The 18,881-nt window shown below is 49.9% G+C and overlaps 1 protein-coding gene across 8 annotated transcripts in view; it reads right to left on the reverse strand.

The window, feature by feature from the left end:
* The window catches only part of LOC139061313 (uncharacterized), a 413,371-nt gene that overhangs the window by 369,288 nt on the left and 25,202 nt on the right, over positions 1 to 18,881 (reverse strand). For 4 of the 8 annotated variants that reach the window (XM_070541148.1, XM_070541144.1, XM_070541143.1 and 1 more), the window contains 2 exons: positions 16,343 to 16,425; positions 12,786 to 12,824 (listed from right to left, as the gene is read on the reverse strand). In XM_070541148.1, the coding sequence (XP_070397249.1) occupies positions 12,786 to 12,824; positions 16,343 to 16,425 (122 nt within the window). The remainder of the gene's footprint in view (positions 1 to 12,785; positions 12,825 to 16,342; positions 16,426 to 18,881) is intronic. The other 4 variants (XR_011515359.1, XM_070541142.1, XM_070541145.1 and 1 more) reach the window with 2 other exon arrangements.

Below are 18,881 nucleotides of genomic sequence, written 5' to 3' on the forward strand. Positions count from 1 at the left end.
TCCAGTCACGATGACCAGGAAGTCGAAAGCTTTTATGAAGATGTGGAATCGTCGATGGGTAAAGTCGAAACAAAATACACTAGACTAATTCCCGGCTTCAATGCCAGGGTAGGCAAGAAGCAGGCTGGAGGCAAGTCAGTGGGGGAATATGGCATAGGCTCTAGGAATGGCAGGGGAGAGTTATTAGTACAGTTTGCAGAACAGAATAATATGCGGATAATGGATACCTTCTTCCGCAAGCGGGTTAACCGAAAGTGGACTTGAAGGAGCTCAAATGGCGGGACTAGGAATGATATAGACTTCAGGCTCTGTGCTAACCCTGGAATCATACAAGATGTGGACATGCTCGGCAAGGTGCGCTGTAGTGAATATGAGATGGTAAGATCTCGAATTAGCCTAGACATGAGGATGGAACGGAAGAAAATGGTATATAAGAAGCCAATCAATGAGTTAGCGGTAAGAGGGAATTCCGGATCAAGCCGCAGAACAGGTATTCGGCTTTAACTCAGGGAGAGGACCTCAGTGTTGAAGCAATGAACGACAATCTTATGGGCGTGATTAAGGAGTGTGACATAAAACTCGGTGGTAACTCCGTTAGACAGGATACCAGTAAGCTATCGCAGGAGATGAGAGATCTTATCAAGAAACGCTAATGTATGAAAGCCTTTAACCCTGCAGCTAGAATAGAACTGGCAGAATTTTCTAAGTTAATCAACAAGCGTAAGAGAGCCGATATAAGGAACTGTCATATGGATAGAATTGAACAAGCTCTCAGGAACGGGGGAAGCCTAAAAGCAGATAAGAAGAAACTAGGCATAGGCAAGAATCAGATGTATGTGTTAAGAGACAAAGCCCGCAATATCCTTACTAATATGGATGAGATAGTTTAAAGTTACAACAGCTGTGTCTTAGCAGTACACACGTATGGGGCAGAAACCTACAGGCTTAGGAAAAGGGTTCCGCTTAAATTGAGGACGACGCAACGAGCTATGGAAAGAAGAATGATGGGTGTAACTTTAAGGTATAAGAAAAGAGCAGATTGGTGAGGGAACAAACGCGGGTTAATGACAAGAAAAAGAAATGGGCATGGGCAGGACATGTAATGAGGAGGGAAGATGACCGATGGTCATTAAGGGTTACGGACTGGATTCCAAGGGAAGGGAAGCGTAGCAGGCAGTGGCAGAAAGTTAGGTGGGCGGATGACGTAAAGAAGTTTGCAGGGACAACATGGCCACAATTAGTACATGGGAGAGGCCTTTTCCCTGCAGTGGGCGTAACCAGGTTGATGATGATGATGAACGGCGCTGCAGAACATTGTAGGAGGGGGCGGGGGTGTCTGATAGGAAAGAACACTCACTTGAGTAGTAAGTCATAAACTGCATAAGCTAGTACACTTCACCATCTGTGTACAAAAAAGCCACTTGAGCAATCATACAATACATGACACCCTTAACAAGCTGTACGAACGTGTAAGCTTACTAAAAGACAAATAAAAGCTAGTAGTAGCTAGTAAAAGAATAAGCACCATCTTCGTAATGGACCTGAACAAAGAAAAAGAATAATTTCTTATACATTTGTTTTCCCAAAAATCCTTTCCACTTGGCAAATACGCTAGTATTGCATTTTGGAAAGACGTTGACTTACTGTGACTAAGTCTGCTGGTAGTGAATTTCATTCGTTAACTTGTGACCCTGTTCCTTCGCGCATTGCTTCCCCATGCCGATCAGGCCACCTTAGACTGCTGAATTTGGCTTACGGCAAAGGGTACTTTGTTTTGACACAAGGTTTGGAGAAAAAGTGATAAACAGGCGTGTTTTCTGCGTGCTGCAAACGGCAATATTTTAAGCCTCTTTTCAGGATAGACACGCTGATTCCGTGAGTAACATGATGCGACGAACCTTGCCGCTATGTCTTGTATTGATTCAAGCATGCCGATAAGTATCATGATGAAGATGCCATATGATCAATGCGTAATGCTCTCATGGCCTGATTAGAGACACCCAGATGAAGTCTGCTTTCACAATTTACAAGGTGTATTGGCGATGTTTCTGGAGATGCGAGTTTCTTCAGAGATTCACCAATGATGTATTCCACAGAAGTAGAGTAACTCAGTAAAAAAACGCTTTGATATTTAACGGGACAGATTGGTTCTATTTCCACGTTATTTGACCCATAGCAGTCTCAAACCGCTGAGTGTTTGGGAGCGCAACCTGCTTCGTCTCGTTGACATTTTCATCAGCCAAGTAGGACGCCATTGCTGCAGTTGGGATGTATATGGTTGTAGGTAATGCCATCGTGGGAAGTTGTGTGTTCTGTTGATTATGCAGACGTCACCGATGTTATGAGATGAGAGATGTGATGTTAGTTGAGACGTCATACAGATACATATACCCACATATAAATTCGCAAATACAAGGAAGTGAAAAGTAATCCTTGAAACCTTTAATTTATGTATAAATGTATAATTATGTTATATTCGATATGAATATATTTCAGGTGAGCTGACAGACTGAGTTAACTTCATGCGCAGAGTTTATGGCAATGAGTGATGGGTTGTATTCTTTCCTTATTGCAACTGTGATTCCTGATTCAAGCCTGTCTTGGGAAAAATCACAAATGGCGAAAGCGATAGTTCACTATTTGCGATTTTTCTGGAAATCCACGTCTCTGTAGCTACGATGATATTCGCTCATTATACATGCACAAATGTTTCTAAGGCATCAAATTTTGAGAATATGCTGCGAAACTTTGCTATGGCCAAGGAAACTATACGCGGTCTCGCGTATTTCCTGTTGCTTAATTCGTCATTTATTCGCAAGATTTTCGAATATATTTCTCTCAACAACACCGCCCGCGACGGGAAGGAAAAGGTATTTCATTTCCGAAAAAAAAAAACAAAGCTGAAGCGAGGTACAAACATTTCTTTCCGTTTGCCTTTCCTCATGGCGAACTCTCGCTATCTTTCCATTTTTTTTCTTGTGCGTTCTTGTGCGGGTAAGCTGAACTTTTGGTGAGAGCTCTTCCTCCAACCACACCTTACGGAGCGGTAGGTCTTACTTTTCAAGGCGTTCCTTAGAATGTCTGTTTTAGATATGAAGAAATTTGACTAAGATCGGCCGATAATAGCCAGGTGGACTTGCACCGTGAGCTCCTTCTATGTCGCCCGCGCTCACTTTGAAGTGGTCTAAAAGGAGTTCCCAAACAAAGTGCTCCCATTCTGCGTAGCATTCGTTTTCTTACGAGAGAGCCTTACGAGAAGATTATTTCGCCCCACGTGGTTGTTATTGTCGTCAACATCTAGTCCATCGTTTGCATTTGAAGTATTACACGTCACCTTATAGGGTGAAGTGTAATACTTCACCTTCGCCTTATAGAGCTTGTAATGACATCACATTTGATCTTAATAACCGATACGCTGCTGTTGCTACTTGGGTTGCCATAACCATGGTATTTCAAGTTACCACTTCCGGTTAGTTAATAAACTTGTTTTCTCGTGAAATGATCTAATCACATCGTCTATCCTAGGTATTGGATTAGTTTGAACGTCTCCGGCGCAAAGCAACGGTCGAGGACATAGAGCCCGCCCGAAACCTGAACCCACCTTGGAAGGCCTATCCCCAGGACACCTTCATTGTTGGCAGAAAAGAAACATGCCAGTACGTGCACGATGCACGCATACATAAACACTGATTTATGACCACCAGACAAACAAAAAAACAAGAAAGGTGATTTGTATCCACTGGCGATTGACTGTGGTACGCTAATATTTAAGAAAATGACTGCCTACCTGCCGTGAGATGCAAGCGATGGTAAAGGCAGAGCCTTTACCATGGCTTGCAACTCACGGCAGGTAGGTAGGCAAGAGTTGGCTTTGGTTCGCCCACCAGTTGCTGGGTCCAGCAGGGTGTCGGCACCGCAAAAACAAATTAGGGGGTTTTACGTGCCAAAACCACTTTCTGATTATGAGGCACGCCGTAGTGAGGGACTCCGGAAATTTCGACCACCTGGGGTTCTTTAACGTGCGCCTAAATCTAAGTACACGGGTGTTTTCGCATTTCGCCCCCATCGAAATGCGGCCGCCATGGCCGGGATTCGATGCCGCGAACTCGAGCTCAGCAGCCTAACACCATAGCCACTGAGCAACCACGGCGGGTGTCTGGCGGGATCAAGAACGCGAACCAGTTCAGCATGGACGCAAGGCCTCGATCCACACGCGCACTCACCCACACACACTTTCTATATATATATACGCAGGTCGCGCCTGCGTATGTATATCAGAAGTTTCTGTAAGCGATGGTTCTATCCGTTGTGTTTTCACCAAAGCTCATGTAATCTGGCTTTGAGGAAGGTATGCGGGCGCCAGCGATCACCTTCCAACCTTTGACGAGTTATGCATGAAAGCCGACGGGCTCCACCCGCTGACTGGGAGCCGTATTCGGTAACGGTTCGCATTGGGATCGCTTCGCTGCGGCTGATATGTCACTCGAACAAAGAATAGAACGTCGCAGCGCGGGGAAGACCCATCATCGAGCGGCGGTCTGCCGGGAGTTGTCATCTTACGCGCAAGCGTAGATGGCTTGTGCGTCAGACCGGCGAACGTCTTTCACCAGAGAAGCAGGATGAAGGCGCCGGGAGGTGGAGAAAATAATCGCCACACGCGCGCCCTTCCCGTTTGTGCTTCAACGCCGCAGTGCTTGCTCACTGTGCGTGTTCGCGGCGTCTCTTGCTTGCATATCCAACACCGTCCACCACCCTCTCCTATCGTCCTTTCCCAATTTGCGCTGTCGGCTATCCGCAAACTAAGTAATTATTTGTTCTTTCTCTAAACGTAGACGACTTCAGGAAAATAGCCATGACGAAGAATAAAAAAAAAGACCACAAACAAATGTTTGCCATCATCCAAGTGCAACGTACACGAGTTCCTAGGTGAGGAGAGATATCGCAGGCAAACTCACCCATGTAACCTTTTTTGATGATGCGAAATGCCCCGTATATCACGCGCACACTCGTAACCATAGCACCATAGTATGTTGCATTGATTACATTTTGCACGACAACCGCAAAGGAAGCTATGCCCGGATTGGTGGCTGCCAACACACGTTTTCACTAAATTAACATTAAATTAAATTGAAAAGAGGTCTTTACCAGCTGACATACCCAGTGAGACACTCCGGCATCAAAGCGGCCCATAAAGAGAAGCACCTATCCAGTGCTTCAAGTCAGCGTCAAAGAGTTACATTAAATTGACCTTCACCCCGGCACATTCAAATATCTCTTATAAGCTGGAAGTTGCAACGAGCTCTCTAGGGAGCGTTCTGCCGCAAGAAATTTTCAGATTGGCTCATTAATAGCCGAGATAGAAATATTTCAGTACCGCGAACCGATGATTTCAGGAGGCGAGAGCCATTGCCAAGAGACACTCTTTGCACTTGCACCTTCTCGCCTTCCTCAGTAAGATTCCTTCTCTACGTTCTCCCACACCACAGCTCGAGGATCGCGTAACGCATACGTCACGGGCCCCGCCTTCATTTTTTTCCCTTTTCTTTTTTTTGCTGCGCGGCGCACATCCGCTGACGACGTCGCGCGCGAGCTGTTCTGATTGTCTCGTTTAGCACAGGGCACGATCTTGCACGCCGCGCACGAGGACACCTGTGGGGGTAGTCTGTGGAAGTCCACCTAGTGGTCTGTCAAATTTAGGCCGCTGTTGATTGGATGCAGCTGTACGAGCGAGGAAGAAAGGAGCGGCCCCAGTCAATCAGCAGCGGCCGAAATGGACAGTCCACTAGGTGGCTTCCCACAATATACCTCCTCAGAGTCGTTGTATAAGTGAGTGTTGCCCGAATACTCGGGCAGGCGCAAGCGGTTCATAGAGCATGATCGAACGCTGGAACACGTTAGAAAACGATATACTTTTGTTGTCTGTTCGTTGTTATGTTGCGCTTAGTTTTACACGGACGACATTAAGTGAAGGACAGGTCGTGGACATACGTTGAGCTACGTATGTCCATGCCCTGTCTTTCACTTAATATCGACAGTGTAAAACTAAGCGCAATATAACCATGAACGTTCACAAACTAGCCCCCTTCATTGATTGTGTCGTCTGGACACGCGACCGCACGACGTGGGAAGAAGCAGAAAAAACGGAAGTACATCTCCCTTGCTGCGGTGTGAAGTAAAACGAAAACACGCAGATATCTCATTTGTGTTTTGTTATTGCTCTAAGCTTTAGTTCGTCTATTCTAGCGACATATTGCACAAATAACAGATGATGCCTTGAATAATTCTCGAAGTCACCGGTCACCCCGGGCGACGTCAAAGCACGGATACGTGTATGTAGGCGCGGTAGCAAGCGTACGTCAACCTCCGGCTTGGAGCGCGGCGGCCGGGAAGACGGCGTTCGGTTTGAAATATCAGATCTTTACGCCGCGCGTAGCAACGTAATACTTAGCAGACACGATCGTTAGCGCGCATTGTGTGCCCGGCGTTTGTCAGCTAAAGATGGCCAGACCTGGTGAGGGGCCCTTTAAGGAGCACTACATACCCTATCCCGTAACATATCATGACCGCTATAGATAGGAAAGAGGTTCTTGAAGAGCACCTTGCAACATAATACTCAGTGGCTCAAATTGCTCCGATGGTTCGTTTCGAACCTTTTTCGGTCAACACAATAGCCCGATTTTCTAACACTTGGACCATATACTGCGCTGTGTGTGTGTGTGTGTGTGTGTGTGTGTGTGTCTGTGTGTGTGTGTGTGCGCGTGTGTGTGTGCGCGTGTGTGTGTGCGCGTGTGTGTGTGTGCGCGTGTGTGTGTGTGCGCGTGTGCGTGTGTGTGCGCGTGTGCGTGTGTGTGCGCGTGTGCGTGTGCGTGTGTGTGTGTGTGTGTGTGTGTGTGTGTGTGTGTGTGTGTGTGTGTGTGTGTGTGTGTGTGTGTGTGTGTGTGTGTTGTAAGGAAGAAGAAGTTCGCCGTGCCGAGTTCCGCAGCCGGATCGCCAGCGCTACTGAAGTGGGGCTCGGGCTAGACGCTGTTCCTGGTTTCGTACCGGCTAAGCCTACGCTGTTGCGTCTTCTTGTCCACGTCCTTCGTGTCGTCCACAGCCGTGTCGGACTTCTTTGCCATAATTGGTGGAGGTTTGCTGGGTCTCCTGCAATCCTGGAATTGCGCAGCCGGACTCACCCTGCCATCATGACCACCGAAAGCGCCACGAGCTTACCACCACCTGCTCCCCAGTCTACCGTATGCCCCGGCATGTTCCGCCAGCGGGACCCTCCTATCTTTAGCGGCACTGACGACCATGACGTTGATGACTGGCTCTCATCATACGAACGCGTCAGTCGGAACAACAAATGGGATGACATCACGAAATTGACCACCGTCCCTTTCTACCTCACCGGAATTGCCCACTTGTGGTTTCGGAACCACGAAAGCGAAGTTCCAATCTGGACGGTGTTCAAGACAAAGTTCAGCGAGGTCTTCGGCCGCCCTGCTGTGCAAAAGCTTCGTGCCGAACAGCGTCTGCAGTCGCGCTCTCAGCAGCCTGGTGAGAACTTTACCAGCTACATCGAAGATGTCATCGATCTCTGTAAACGCGTCGATGCATCCATGAGTGAGGGCAATAAGATCAAGCATATCATGAAGGGTATCGACGAGGACGCGTTTCAGATGCTCATTTCAAAGAGCCCATCTACTGTTGCACAAGTTATTGAACTGTGCCAAAGCTATGACGAGCTCCGCCGTCAACGCCTCCTCACTCGCCGTCCTGTTCCCCATCAGGAATCGTTGTCCGGCTTGACCTCTCCTTTTCCAGATGCCACCCTCCTCTCGCAAATCAAGGCTTTCGTCCGGGAAGAAGTTGCTCGCCAGCTCTCCCTGATCTCCAACCCACCAGAGTGAAGTTCGTCCCTTAGCCCAACCCTACGACACGTTATAGAAGAACAAGTGTCCGAGGTCCTTCCTCTGGAACGGGCGCCTCAACTCACCGCCCCTTTGACTTACGCCGACGCCGTCGCACGACCACGACCACAACCACCGACCTTCCGGGCTTCGCCTCCGATGCCTAGCCCTGTTTTTACGCCCACGCCGCCACGACCTCCAGCCCATCGAGTGATTAATCCCTGGCGCACACCGGACAATCGGCCCATCTGCTATTCGTGTGGTATTCCCGGGCACGTCGCACGCCTGTGCCGCCGCCGTCCACTTCATCCACGTGATGACCCACGCACAGCCGCGTACGACCATCCGTCGTCTTACGCACCAGACCGCGATTTACCCCTTCCCCGCCCAAGCCTTCGCCCAGTTTCCGACCGCCGTTCTCCTTCTCCTCGTCGTCGCTCGCTCTCCCCGATGCGTCGACGTCCCTCTACCGCTGACACGGAAAACTAATGCTATCTTCGGCTGGTCGTTTCTGAGCGCTCTAGAGCGCTCTCGCGAGCGGCGTTGTCTTCGGCTGGTTGAAAGAGGGTGCGCGCCCTGCGTTCGGCTGGTTCTTCTCGATTGCTCTCCTCCCTCTTGGAGCGCTCTGAGGCGCTCCGAGCCCTGTCGTCGGAGCAGTCATCGAGATTGAAACGTCATCGCAGCGCCGCGTCGCTGCTGTTGGCGACGGCCCACCGTAACCTTGGCAACCTAGGCCACTGCATGCTGGCGTCTCGACGAACGCTCGTCCCGCCGGCACGTCCACCGGTTTTTCCGGCAGCGCCGGGAGCTTTGGATAGGCGAATCATCGGACGTTGGCAGTAGTCACGTGGTTTCGCATCGGCAATTTCCTCCTCCGAGAGTGAGTCGCACGTTCGGCTTGCGCGCTTGTCCTCTACCCTTGAGCTCGGGAAACGCGCGATCTACCCGACTCTGCTTCGGGGCATACAGGCGACCAGTCGAAGATACCATAAGTGGCGCAGTTCCCGAGGCAAGAACTGCGTCATCGTCACAACGCTCAAGCCCTCTTCTTTCGCCGCCCAACGTTATTGATGTCGCTGTTGAAGGAGTCTCTGTGCTTGCCCTCATTGACACCGGTGCCGCCATATCTGTAATTGCCGAAAAACTATGCCGCTCAATACGAAAAGTCACGACGCCTTTCTTCGGTCCTTTACTCCGCACGGCCACAGCACAGCACGTCCAGCCGGTGGCTGCATGCACCGCCAGACTTGAAATTCAAGGAGTGCTCTACACAGTCGAGTTCGTCGTTCTTCCCCACTGTTCCCACGATATTATTTTAGGTTGGGACTTTCTCTCCCGTCACCAAGCTGTTGTTGATTGCTCCCGTGCGGAAGTCGCCTTCTCTTCGCTTGGCAATGCCATATCTGATGACGTTTCGCTTTCCTGCACCAAGTTGTCCCTCACTGACGACATCCATATACCTCCGCACGCATACGTTCTGGCACCTGTATCCTGTTCCGTTGCCTCCGACTCTATCGTACTCTTCACGCCTTCCACTGCTTTCGTTCACCGCCACCTCTCACCACTCCCAACTGCGTTACTTAGCCTTCAAGCTGGTGCTACTCACCTTCCTATACACAACCACTTCCCATTCCCGATTGCGTTGCTTCGCGGGGAGTCTCTCGGCTCTGTGGAGCCTTACGAAACCATTACCACGTCGAAACTTCCTGTTGGATCGTCAGAGGTCAACACCCTCTACTGTAGTCCTGTACCTGACAGACCGCCTGAAGACGTTTTCAGCCACGTCATCGACAATGCCTTAAGCCCCACGCAACGCCATGACCTTCTCCGTCTCCTCGAGAAATTTCGCCCTGCTTTTGACAGCCAGCACTTCTCTGGGCCGAACGACGACTGTATGTCACCGTATCGACACCGGTTCTCACTCACCGCTACGGCAGCGACCCTACCACGTCTCATCGACAGAATGACGCGTCATTGATGAGCAAGTAGGTGACATGCTAAAGCGTGGTGTCATTATACCGTCCGACAGCCCATGGGCATCGCCAGTTGTTTTAGTTAAAAAGAAGGATGGCTCCATCCGCTTTTGCGTGGATTACCGTCGCCTAAACAAAATAACCCGAAAGGATGTTTATCCATTGCCGCGGATCGACGACGCCCTCGACAGCTTACAAGGTGCAGAGTTCTTTTCCTCCCTCGATCTACGCTCTGGTTATTGGCAGGTGCCTATGGCTGCAGACGATAAGCCTAAAACTGCTTTCATCACACCAGATGGCTTATATGAATTTCGTGTGATGCCATTCGGACTTTGCAACGCGCCCGCGACTTTTGAGCGGATGATGGACACTATTCTTCGAGGACTCCAATGGAACACGTGCTTGTGTTATTTGGATGATGTAGTAGTGTTCGCACCAGATTTTCCTACTCACCTTCACCGCTTGGAGCAGGTTTTACGATGTCTCAGTGACGCTGGCCTCCAACTAAATCTGAAAAAATGTCACTTTGGGGCACGCAAGCTGACAATTCTCGGACATGTCGTGTCGAAGGACGGCGTTCTCCCTGATGCCGCTAAGCTCCGTGCTGTTAAAGAATTCCCGAAGCCGACGTCTCTAAAAGACTTGCGCAGTTTCATTGGCCTCTGTTCGTACTTCCGCCGCTTTATTCGAAATTTCGTTTCGATTATGGCACCTCTGACAGAGCTTCTTCGGGGAGACCCCAATCTCTCCGCGTGGTCCCCGACTTGCGATGATGCCTTCGCGACGCTACGTCGCCTGCTCACAACACCACCGATACTGCGCCATTTCGATCCAACTGCTCCCACGGAAATCCATACGGATGCTAGCGGTGTTGGTCTTGGCGCTGTGCTCGCCCAGCGAAAGCTCGGCTGCCAAGAATATGTTGTTGCTTACGCAAGCCGTACTCTGACGAAAGCTGAAGCGAACTATTCCGTCACGGAAAAAGAATGTCTCGCGATCATCTGGGCCATCACAAAATTTCGCCCATACCTGTACGGCCGGTCCTTCGATGTCGTCACCGATCACCACGCACTTTGCTGGTTGTCGTCTCTGAAGGATCCCTGCGGCCGCCTAGCCCGGTGGGCACTGAGGCTCCAAGAGTACGATATCCGGGTTGTCTACCGCGCAGGCAAGCAGCACGCCGATGCCGACGCTCTTTCGCGCTCGCCTGTCCACGCAGACATTGTCAGTGTGTCTGTCCTAGACGACCCACTTCTCCCATTCGTTTCTGTCGACATGGCTTTGGAGCAGCGCAAGGACTCCTGGATTTCGTCTTTGATAGATTCCATCTCTAATTCACCTGCACGCCCACCATCCCGAGCGTTACGCCGACAAGCTTCGCACTTCACCATCCGCGACGGAATTGTCTATCGCCGTAACTACAGTTCCGACGGCCGCAAATGGCTGCTTGTAATACCTCGGCAGCTCCGCGCGGATGTATGCGCCGCTTTCCACGCCGACCCTCAGTGCGCACACGCTGGTCTCTTCAAGACCTACACCAGACTACGTCATAGGTTTTATTGGCGTGGTATGTACACATTTGTGCACAAGTACATTCGCTCTTGCACAGAATGTCAACGCCGCAAGCCTGATCCTTGCCGCCCTTCTGGACCAATGCAACCTTTGCCATGCCCTTCGCGGCCCTTTGACCGGGTTGGGATAGACCTCTACGGGCCTCTGCCATACACAGCTGCTGGCAATCGCTGGGTCATTGTAGCTGTAGACCACCTCACGAGGTATGCAGAAACGGCCGCTCTACCAGCCGCGACGGCTCGTGACGTTGCTTCCTTCCTGCTTCACCGCTTCGTTCTACGTCACGGCGCTCCCCGCGAACTCCTGAGTGACCGAGGTCGCGTCTTTCTCGCCGACGTCATTCAAGAACTTCTCGCTGAATGCCGCATCATTCATCGCTGTACCAGTGCATATCACTCGCAAACAAACGGATTGACAGAGCGCTTTAACCGAACTCTTGGCGACATGCTTTCAATGTATGTCGCCTCCAACCACACCAACTGGGACCTCATCCTTCCCTATGTCACGTACGCCTACAACACGGCACCCCAGTCAACGACGGGCTTTTCTCCCTTCTTTCTTCTATATGGCCGCGAACCATCCTTTCCCATCGATACTATTCTCCCTTACCGTCCCGACTTATCAGAGGGTACACCGGCTTCCGAAGCCGCCCGGTATGCAGAAGAATGTCGGCAACTAGCTCGCTCCCTTACAACGCAAGAACAAGGGCTACAGAAATTTCGTCATGACGACGGGCGCCCCCACCACCAGTTTTCGCCTGACGCTCTTGTTTGGTTGTGGGTGCCTCCTACTTCGACACAAGGTGTCTCCTCCAAGTTCGTATCCCGATACCATGGACCTTACCGGGTTCTACGCCAAACTTCTCCTGTGAACTACGCTATCGAACCTCTGACGCCCCCTACGGACCTGCGCCGCCGAGGCCGCGAAATTGTGCACGTAGATCGGCTCAAGCCGTATCACGAGCCCTTCGTCCTCACCACGCCTTAGGCCTCCTGTGCGGCTCCGTCTTCAGCGAGGGGGGAAGTTGTAAGGAAGAAGAAGTGCGCCGTGCCGAGTTCCGCAGCCGGATCGCCAGCGCTACTGAAGTGGGGCTCGGGCTAGACGCTGTTCCTGGTTTCGTACCGGCTAAGCCTACGCTGTTGCATCTTCTTGTCAACGTCCTTCGTGTCGTCCACAGCCGTGTCGGACTTCTTTGCCATAGTGTGTGTGTGTGTGTGTGTGTGTGTGTGTGCGCGCGTGCGTGTGCGTGTGCGTGTGCGTGTGTGTGTGTGTGTGTGTGTGTGTGTGTGTGTGTGTGTGTGTGTGTGTGTGTGTGTGTGTGTGTGGTCAGCAAATCAACACGACTTACGGCTGTCAGGTGGAGGATGCTCGCGGTTCCGAAAAGCTGCTTGATGGTTCGAAGAGGGCAGCAGGGCAGCGGTAGTAGGGCAGCAGAACATCAACGTCCAGTGTTCATGCGAGATTGATATCACGAAATAAAAATTCGGCAATAAGGCGACAAAATGCATCGCGACTAATTCTATACGAGTGGTGCCTACAGCAACGACGTTTCCCTTCCGCGCTACCCTGCGAACACTGGGCGCGACCTAGCACCGCAAACAACCAGAATCCTGCGTCTGGTCTCTGAAGGACATGGCGAGCCAGTGCGTGCGAAAATTTCCACAATGTGTGTCTTCTGAAACACTATACTAGTAGTGATGCTAAAACAAAATATAAGGAGCGCTTGCAACGAGTTAGGTCCTAAAATATGAGTTTTGTTCGTAGTTGCTGCACGATATTTTCGGTACCAATAGGTTTGCACAAAGCAGTGACAATAAATGTGTGGGGCGCATGCTGACACATACTTGTCGAAGCTCGGCTTATTAGGTGTACGAACGTTGTATCGACACTTACATTCCCGCTTGTGCTTCAACGCCGCAGCGCTTGCTCACTGTGCGTGTTCGCGGCGTCTCTTGCTTGCATATGCAACACCGTCCACCACCCTCTCCTATCGTCCTTTCCCAATTTGCGCTGTCGGCTGTCCGCAAACTAAATAATTATTTGTTCTTTGTCTAAACGTAGACGACTTCAGGAAAATAGCCATGACGAAGAATAAAAAAAAAAGACCGCAAACAAATGTTTGCCATCATCCAAGTGCAACGTACACGAGTTCCTAGGTGAGGAGAGATATCGCAGGCAAACTCACCGATGCAACCTTTTTTGATGATGCGAAATGCCTCGTATATCACGTGCACACTCGTAACCATAGCACCATAGTATGTTGCATTGATTACATTTTGCACGACAACCGCAAAGGAAGCTATGCCCGGATTGGTGGTTGCCAACACACGTTTTCACTAAATTAACATTAAATTAAATTGAAAAGAGGTCTTTACCAGCTGACATACCCAGTGAGACACTCCGGCATCAAAGCGGCCCATAAAGAGAACCACCTATCCAGTGCTTTAAGTCAGCGTCAAAGAGTTCCATTAAATGGACCCTCACCCCGGCCCATTCAAATATCTGTTATAAGCTGGAAGTTGGAACGAGCTCTCTAGGGAGCGTTCTGCCGCAAGAAATTTTCAGATTGGCTCATTAATAGCCGAGATAGAAATATTTCAGTACCGCGAACCGATGGTTTCAGGAGGCGAGAGCCATTGCCAAGAGACACTCTTTGCACTTGCACCTTCTCGCCTTCCTCAGTAAGATTCCTTCTCTACGTTCTCCCACACCACAGCTCGAGGATCGCGTAGCGCATACGTCACGGGCCCCGCCTTCATTTTTTTCCCTTTTCTTTTTTTTTTGCTGCGCGGCGCACATCCGCTGACGACGTCGCGCGCGAGCTGTTCTGATTGTCTCGTTTAGCACAGGGCACGATCTTGCACGCCGCGCACGAGGACACCTGTGGGGGTATTCTGTGGGAGTCCACCTAGTGGACTGTCAAATTTAGGCCGCTGTTGATTGGATGCAGCTGTACGAGCGAGGAAGAAAGGAGCGGCCCCAGTCAATCGGCAGCGGCCGAAATGGACAGTCCACTAGGTGGCCTCCCACAATATACCTCCTCAGAGTCGTTGTATAAGTGAGTGTTGCCCGAATACTCGGGCAGGCGCAAGCGGTTCGTAGAGCATGATCGACCGCTGGAACACGTTAGAAAACGATATACTTTTGTTGTCTGTTCGTTGTTATGTTGCGCTTAGTTTTACACGGACGACATTAAGTGAAGGACAGGTCGTGGACATACGTTGCGCTACGTATGTCCATGCCCTGTCTTTCACTTCATATCGACAGTGTAAAACTAAGCGCAATATAACCATGAACGTTCACAAACTAGCCCCCTTCATTGATTGTGTCGTCTGGACACGCGACCGCACGACGTGGGAAGAAGCAGACAAAACGGAAGTACATCTCCCTTGCTGCGGTGTGAAGTAAAACGAAAACACGCAGATATCTCATTTGTGTTTTGTTATTGCTCTAAGCTTTAGTTCGTCTATTCTAGCGACATATTGCACAAATAACAGATGTTGCCTTGAATGATTCTCGAAGTCACCGGTCACCCCGAGCGACGTCAAAGCACGGATACGTGTATGTATGCGCGGTAGCAAGCGTACGTCAACCTCCGGCTTGGAGCGCGGCGGCCGGGAAGACGGCGTTCGGTTTGAAATATCAGATCTTTACGCCGCGCGTAGCAACGTAATACTTAGCAGACACGATCGTTAGCGCGCATTGTGTGCCCGGCGTTTGTCAGCTAAAGATGGCCAGACCTGGTGAGGGGCCCTTTAAGGAGCACTACATACCCTATCCCGTAACATATAATGACCGCTATAGATAGGAAAGAGGTTCTTGAAGAGCACCTTGCAACATAATACTCAGTGGCTCAAATTGTTCCGATGGTTCGTTTCGAACCTTTTTCGGTCAACACAATAGCCCGATTTTCTAACACTTGGACCATATACTGCACAGTGACCAAGGTTAGCGGCACAGCGGTTCGGTACAAACAGATATATAGATACAGAGCCCCGGAAAGCGCGTGAAGAACCTTTGGAATGGAAACGCATTATAAGCTTGCCGTCTGATCATCGCAACATTCACCAACAAAGGACACTACTTTCCTACATAACATTTCCATCATCTCAGACATTCCTCATTGGAAACACGACGCAAATCATTTCAATGTAGCTAATATTTGAAATGAGCCCATTGCAGTCAAGCCGTCGTAAGCGTGCAGTTCAAAGCAAATTATATCGCAATGCTACTTGTGGCTTTCTCTTGTTAAAAGGGTGCAATCAACTTCTTCATACATACATACATACATACATATATACATACCGACATAAATATATATATATATATATATATGTGTGTGTTTGTGTGTGTGTGTGTGTGTGTGTGTGTCTGTGTGTGTGTGTGTGTGTGTGTGTGTGTGTGTGTGTGTGTGTGTGTGTTTGTGTGTGTGTGTGTGTGTGTGTGTGTGTGTGTGTGTGTGTGTGTGTGTGTGTGTGTGTGTGTGTGTGTGTGTGTGTGTGTGTGTGTGTGTGTGTGTGTGTGTGTGTGTGTGTGTGTGTGTGTGTGTGTGTGTGTGTGTGTGTGTGTGTGTGTGTGTGTGTGTGTGTGTGTGTGTGTGTGTGTGTGTGTGTGTGTGTGTGTGTGTGTGTGTGTGTGTGTGTGTGTGTGTGTGTGTGTGTGTGTGTGTGTGTGTGTGTGTGTGTGTGTGTGTGTGTGTGTGTGTGTGTGTGTGTGTGTGTGTGTGTGTGTGTGTGTGTGTGTGTGTGTGTGTGTGTGTGTGTGTGTGTGTGTGTGTGTGTGTGTGTGTGTGTGTGTGTGTGTGTGTGTGTGTGTGTGTGTGTGTGTGTGTGTGTGTGTGTGTGTGTGTGTGTGTGTGTGTGTGTGTGTGTGTGTGTGTGTGGTCAGCAAATCAACACGACTTACGGCTGTCAGGTGGAGGATGCTCGCGGTTCCGAAAAGCTGCTTGATGGTTCGAAGAGGGCAGCAGGGCAGCGGTAGTAGGGCAGCTGAACATCAACGTCCAGTGTTCATGCGAGATTGATATCACGAAATAAAAATTCGGCAATAAGGCGACAAAATGCATCGTGACTAATTCTATACGAGTGGTGCCTACAGCAACGACGTTTCCCTTCCGCGCTACCCTGCGAACACTGGGCGCGACCTAGCACCGCAAACCAGAATCCTGCGTCTGGTCTCTGAAGGACATGGCGAGCCAGTGCGTGCGAAAATTTCCACAATGTGTGTCTTCTGAAACACTATACTAGTAGTGATGCTAAAACAAAATATAAGGAGCGCTTGCAACGAGTTAGGTCCTAAAATATGAGTTTTGTTCGTAGTTGCTGCACGATATTTTCGGTACGAATAGGTTTGCACAAAGCAGTGGCAATAATTGTGTGGGGCGCATGCTGACACATACTTGTCGAAGCTCAGCTTATTAGGTGTACGAACGTTGTATCAACACTTACATTCCCGCTTGTGCTTCAACGCCGCAGCGCTTGCTCACTGTGCGTGTTCGCGGCGTCTCTTGCTTGCATATGCAACACCGTCCACCACCCTCTCCTATCGTCCTTTCCCAATTTGCGCTGTCGGCTGTCCGCAAACTAAATAATTATTTGTTCTTTCTCTAAACGTAGACGACTTCAGGAAAATAGCCATGACGAAGAATAAAAAAAGACCACAAACAAATGTTTGCCATCATCCAAGTGCAACGTACACGAGTTCCTAGGTGAGGAGAGATATCGCAGGCAAACTCACCGATGCAACCTTTTTTGATGATGCGAAATGCCTCGTAATCACGTGCACACTCGTAACCATAGCACCATAGTATGTTGCATTGATTACATTTTGCACGACAACCGCAAAGGAAGCTATGCCCGGATTGGTGGCTGCCAACACACGTTTTCACTAAATTAACATTAAATTAAATTGAAAAGAGGTCTTTACCAGCTGACATACCCAGTGAGACACTGCGGCATCAAAGCGGCCCATAAAGAGAAGCACCTATCCAGTGCTTCAAGTCAGCGTCAAAGAGTTACATTAAATTGACCCTCACCCCGGCACATTCAAATATCTGTTATAAGCTGGACGTTGCAACGAGCTCTCTAGGGAGCGTTCTGCCGCAAGAAATTTTCAGATTGGCTCATTTTTAGCCGAGATAGAAATATTTCAGTACCGCGAACCGATGGTTTCAGGAGGCGAGAGCCATTGCCAAGAGACACTCTTTGCACTTGCACCTTCTCGCCTTCCTCAGTAAGATTCCTTCTCTACGTTCTCCCACACCACAGCTCGAGGATCGCGTAGCGCATACGTCACGGGCCCCGCCTTCATTTTTTTCCCTTTTCTTTTTTTTTTTTGCTGCGCGGCGCACATCCGCTGACGACGTCGCGCGCGAGCTGTTCTGATTGTCTCGTTTAGCACAGGGCACGATCTTGCACGCCGCGCACGAGGACACCTGTGGGGGTATTCTGTGGGAGTCCACCTAGTGGACTGTCAAATTTAGGCCGCTGTTGATTGGATGCAGCTGTACGAGCGAGGAAGAAAGGAGCGGCCCCAGTCAATCGGCAGCGGCCGAAATGGACAGTCCACTAGGTGGCCTCCCACAATATACTTCCTCAGAGTCGTTGTATAAGTGAGTGTTGCCCGAATACTCGGGCAGGCGCAAGCGGTTCATAGAGCATGATCGAACGCTGGAACAGGTTAGAAAACGATATACTTTTGTTTTCTGTTCGTTGTTATGTTGCGCTTAGTTTTACACGGACGACATTAAGTGAAGGACAGGTCGTGGACATACGTTGCGCTACGTATGTCCATGCCCTGTCTTTCACTTCATATCGACAGTGTAAAACTAAGCGCAATATAACCATGAACGTTCACAAACTAGCCCCCTTCATTGATTGTGTCGTGTGGACACGCGACCGCACGACGTGGGAAGAAGCAGACAAAACGGAAGTACATCTCCCTTGCTGCGGTGTGAAGTAAAACGAAAACACGCAGATATGTCATTTGTGTTTTGTTATTGCTCTAAGCTTTAGTTCGTCTATTCTAGCGACATATTGCACAAATAACAGATGTTGCCTTGAATAATTCTCGAAGTCACCGGCCACCCCGAGCGACGTCAAAGCACGGATACGTGTATGTAGGCGCGGTAGCAAGCGTACGTCAACCTCCGGCTTGGAGCGCGGCGGCCGGGAAGACGGCGTTCGGTTTGAAATATCACATCTTTACGCCGCGCGTAGCAACGTGATACTTAGACACGATCGTTAGCGCGCATTGTGTGCCCGGCGTTTGTCAGCTAAAGATGGCCAGACCTGGTGAGGGGCCCTTTAAGGAGCACTACGTACCCTATCCCGTAACATATAATGACCGCTATAGATAGGAAAGAGGTTCTTGAAGAGCACCTTGCAACATAACACTCAGTGGCTCAAATTGCTCCGATGGTTCGTTTCGAACCTTTTTCGGTCAA

This window comes from Dermacentor albipictus, chromosome 6, assembly GCF_038994185.2.
Source record: "Dermacentor albipictus isolate Rhodes 1998 colony chromosome 6, USDA_Dalb.pri_finalv2, whole genome shotgun sequence".
Lineage (NCBI taxonomy): Eukaryota > Metazoa > Arthropoda > Arachnida > Ixodida > Ixodidae > Dermacentor > Dermacentor albipictus.